This window comes from Trachymyrmex cornetzi, unplaced genomic scaffold, assembly GCF_001594075.2.
Source record: "Trachymyrmex cornetzi isolate Tcor2-1 unplaced genomic scaffold, Tcor1.1 scaffold1093, whole genome shotgun sequence".
Lineage (NCBI taxonomy): Eukaryota > Metazoa > Arthropoda > Insecta > Hymenoptera > Formicidae > Trachymyrmex > Trachymyrmex cornetzi.
In genome coordinates this window covers 76,877-80,871 of record NW_017295646.1, presented here as the reverse complement: position 1 = coordinate 80,871, position 3,995 = coordinate 76,877, and the positions used below count along the sequence as shown (strand labels likewise).

Below are 3,995 nucleotides of genomic sequence, written 5' to 3'. Positions count from 1 at the left end.
GACAGAAGAAATCGTTACAGAAATATTATATGTAGCAACTATTTGTACTAAAGAAATTTCGTGAATAATTAGTGTAAATTTGTATTATATTCTGACGGATAGTTTTCTTTCGAGATGTTGGACAAAAATTGATACAACTAACTCTTAAGAAATGTTTTTATAAGTGAAATAAAACTCATATTAGGACATCTCGGCACTTGGTATGATTAGTCTAGAGCTTGTAATATGCAATTTTCTTATTAATAAAAAGTAACTCAAAGATTTCATATCAGAGAAATATTAAAAGAAAAAATATTTTGATAACAAAACATTTTGTACCAAGTGGAGTTTGGACTTTTAATGGAGAATGAGAGCGAATAGTAATCTTGAAGAATCAAACGCGGGATCGACGGCAAAATAAACGAGCACCTCGGTGGCAGGTCCTTATGCTCATGAGGCGGCGATCACGATGGAGCCACGTGCGATGATGATGTCGAACCTGTCGTGCGACGGCTGCGCGGACAGCGACCGGGACTCGGATAGTAGCAGCATGATCGTCGACCCGGTGAGTCTCGACAAGAACGACTTGTCGCCGCCGTCGCAGACGTCGTCGAGCCCGGTGATACCGAGCTGCTCGCCGGTACCAACGCCGACGTCAGTGCCGCCGTCGGCCGGCAGGAGTCGAAGCAGCGGTGGAAGCGGTGGCGGCGGACGTTCTTCAAAGAAAACCTACTCGATGATGTCGGCATCGAGTCAATCAGGGAAATCTAGCAGTTCCAATCAATCCCCATCCAGTTATAATTCCGACAAGATGTCGTCGTCCTTGATAAAACCACCGTATTCGTATATCGCATTAATCACCATGGCGATCTTACAGTCGCCGCAGAAAAAGCTGACGTTGAGCGGCATCTGCGAATTCATTATGTCCCGCTTTCCCTATTATCACGACAAGTTCCCCGCCTGGCAGAACTCTATCAGGCACAATCTCTCGCTCAACGATTGCTTCATCAAGATTCCGCGCGAGCCTGGAAACCCGGGAAAGGGTAACTACTGGACGCTGGACCCGTTGGCGGAGGACATGTTTGACAATGGTAGCTTCCTGAGACGCAGGAAGCGATACAAGAGGCCGCCGCCGCACTACGTGCTGCGAGACCGGGCGATCATGGCCACCTTCGCTATTTGTGGTGACCGAGGACCCTGTCCAGGTGGCGGCGGCAGTCACCCGGGTGCTCTCGCTTATCCTGGAGCCGCTTATCTATCACCACCACCCGGTCTGCCATTACTAGACTTTTCTCCATCGACCCTGGAGGCGCTGAAACTCGGCGGTTTCCTGGAACCGCCGCCACCGCTCTACAAACCAGTGCCCATCACGGCGCCGCCGATCAGGCAGATCGATCCGACCTCCACCAGGATCACTACGCTGCCAGCTAGTCATACGACGAGCGTCGACAAGAAGCGCAATTTCAGCATCGATGCGCTCATCGGCAAGCAAGCGGCCAGCGATCAAAACTGCGGCGCGTTGCTGGATCTCAGTCCGTCGGAGCACAGAGAGATCAGGAGTCAGGCGTCTGCCTTCTCGCCGCTTGTCTAGGAGCCTGACGATCTTCTTTTCCAATCGCCAAAGACATACGGTGACTTTCCGAAAGTATTAATCACTTTGTAGCTCTTTAACGAGCTTAGCGTGATTGCTAACTTTGAGAGGGCCAGAAGTGGTATAACTAATTGTAAGCGTCAAACGCGTGTTCTTGTAAGAAGAATTCATAATTATTATTGGACAAGACAATTTCGCTAATATTGAAAATTTGAGTCCAGAAGCTTCAGCTTCTGTCCCTCGAAATAAAGAAATGGAAGAAAAATCATAATTTTTCTTCTTAGGAAAAAGAGTGATAGAATCGCGAAGTGAACACTAAATTCGATCGCGTTGGTGAACGCCATACTCATCAAAGACTGATTAGAAATTTGGCTGATCAAGAATGTGCTTCGAGAAAGTTTGAAACAATCGCACCGCAATGGACTACTCTTTCCAAATGGTAATTGATGTCGTTAGCCAATATTCTTTTTGACCAATGCTGTCCAAATGAAATAAACATCTTAATCTCGCGAATAAACGGAGCATGATGTTTCGTAATTCAGAAATCGGTTTTCCTATAAATCACAGTTTATTCATGGACGAAGAAAGAAATATATATCATTAAAGCAACTCTCTAATAAGAGTCTGAATATGAGAAAGCTACTTTTTAAATCTGCAATGTTTTAACAATTCTTGAAAAAGAAAAAGAGAGAAATAGATAAAAAAATAAAACAGAATAAGAAAAAAAAGAAATAGTAAATGTATGTCCTTCTCTCTCGCAGATTTTTATTCAAATTACTACTCTGCATATAAAACAACGGCTCGTGTTTAGACTCTTATTAGAGGGTTTCTAATTAAAGCAAAGTTTTCAGAGCTTTTTATAAAAATATCGATGTTTCGTTTCGTTATATTGATTATATCGTAAATGTTTTCTGTATTATTTGGGCAGAATTTATCTGTACTAAATCTTATATTAACCTTCGATGCGAATCTCTGAAAATTAGCAAGATGCTTGCTCTGCATGTATTAGCTGTAAATTTTCGCGATAAAATATTCAGCAATTACAGGCGACAAGGAAAACAAATACGTCGAGATCGAAATTCAGATTATTTGTATATTCTACAATCTCTTAGTTTTTATTTGGTAAGGTGAAAGTCATGCTTCATGTAATCAAACCAATCCTGGCGCATAAAATTCCTGATGAACGTTTCTTACCGAGTAGGTAATCAAGATGCGTCGCAGAAACTATAGAAAGATGTGTGAATCGACTTAATGAAGATATATTCGGGGTAATAGCTGATCCCATATATATCAGCGCATCTCTGTAAAAAGGCGTAGTGCAATAGGGTGTAGCGTTTTTATTTGACATTCTCACGTTGCTTTTTAAAACGGCTAGTGGAAGTAGATGGATTACAGTCATATTAATTTATCGCTAATATAAAATTATACTTCTCAAATGTAAATCTTTTATAATTTTTTACAAATTCTTTTCTATAAAATATCTCTTTTTCAAAAGATTAAAATTTTTGTTATCACTATTATATATACCCAGCGGTGATAACAAAAATTTCTTTATAATTATAAAAAACCTTTAACTAAATTATAGTTGAAAATTTCGTGAGAATAGTAACAATCGTCAGGAAACAGCACTAGCAGTTTCTTTCTTTGAGCATATAATATATTGTCTTTAATTCATTATCCTGGTAATGTTAATTATTATGAACCTCGTCAACAGTAACCGGAAAAGTGGAACAATAATGTACTTCCACTCGTCGAAAGAGCTTTTGCGAACAAAGTTGTGTGAATAAGTTGCCCCGCGCGTTCCCCCTGATTTCACTTTTGTTGCCCGGATCTGTCGGTTAGATGAACTTAGGTCGCTTCTATATGGTCGATTAATATCGGCATTGTAAATACGAGTCCCGGACAAATATATGCGCAGCACTCTGTTATAGTGGGGAGAATCTTTCTTCAGTGGATTTAATGTAAAGCATCCCCGCTCGTCCCATTTAGCCGTAAGCGGTCAAGTAGACGTTTGGTGTACATACAGCGAATCTGTAGCGCGATCCATACGTAATTGTGAATACCTATATGACATTTTACAACTAGGATATCGTTTTCCGTTTCACGTGTTGAAGTGGCCGCAGTTTTGAAGATAATAATGATCCCTAATGACGCTTTTAATTCGTTACGTTTCGCGTTGCGTCTGACAAAGCAATTTTTAACGCAAGTTTTGTCCAAGATTTCAAACAAATGAATAATTTAAATTAAATATTTAATAAATGGTAATTGCGTATTGCAAAAAAGATTTAATTTATTAAAAGGAATATCAATTAATTGAAGTGCGTATTTAGTCTCATAAAAATCAAAAGTTGTAGGATATAGTTAAATTTTGTAACAAATAACAATACACTGAAAGAAAAGATTGGTTGCTGCAACAATTTAGATA

At 40.1% G+C, this 3,995-nt stretch overlaps 1 protein-coding gene across 1 annotated transcript; it reads left to right on the top strand.

Annotated features, from left to right (window-relative positions):
* The first annotated feature begins 263 nt into the window (after positions 1–263).
* Positions 264–1,596, top strand: LOC108761490 (forkhead box protein D3). The gene has a single exon (XM_018508100.1). The coding sequence runs from the start codon at positions 449–451 to the stop codon at positions 1,568–1,570; it is 1,122 nt and encodes a 373-aa protein (XP_018363602.1). The 5' UTR covers positions 264–448; the 3' UTR covers positions 1,571–1,596.
* Positions 1,597–3,995: the final 2,399 nt, after the last annotated feature.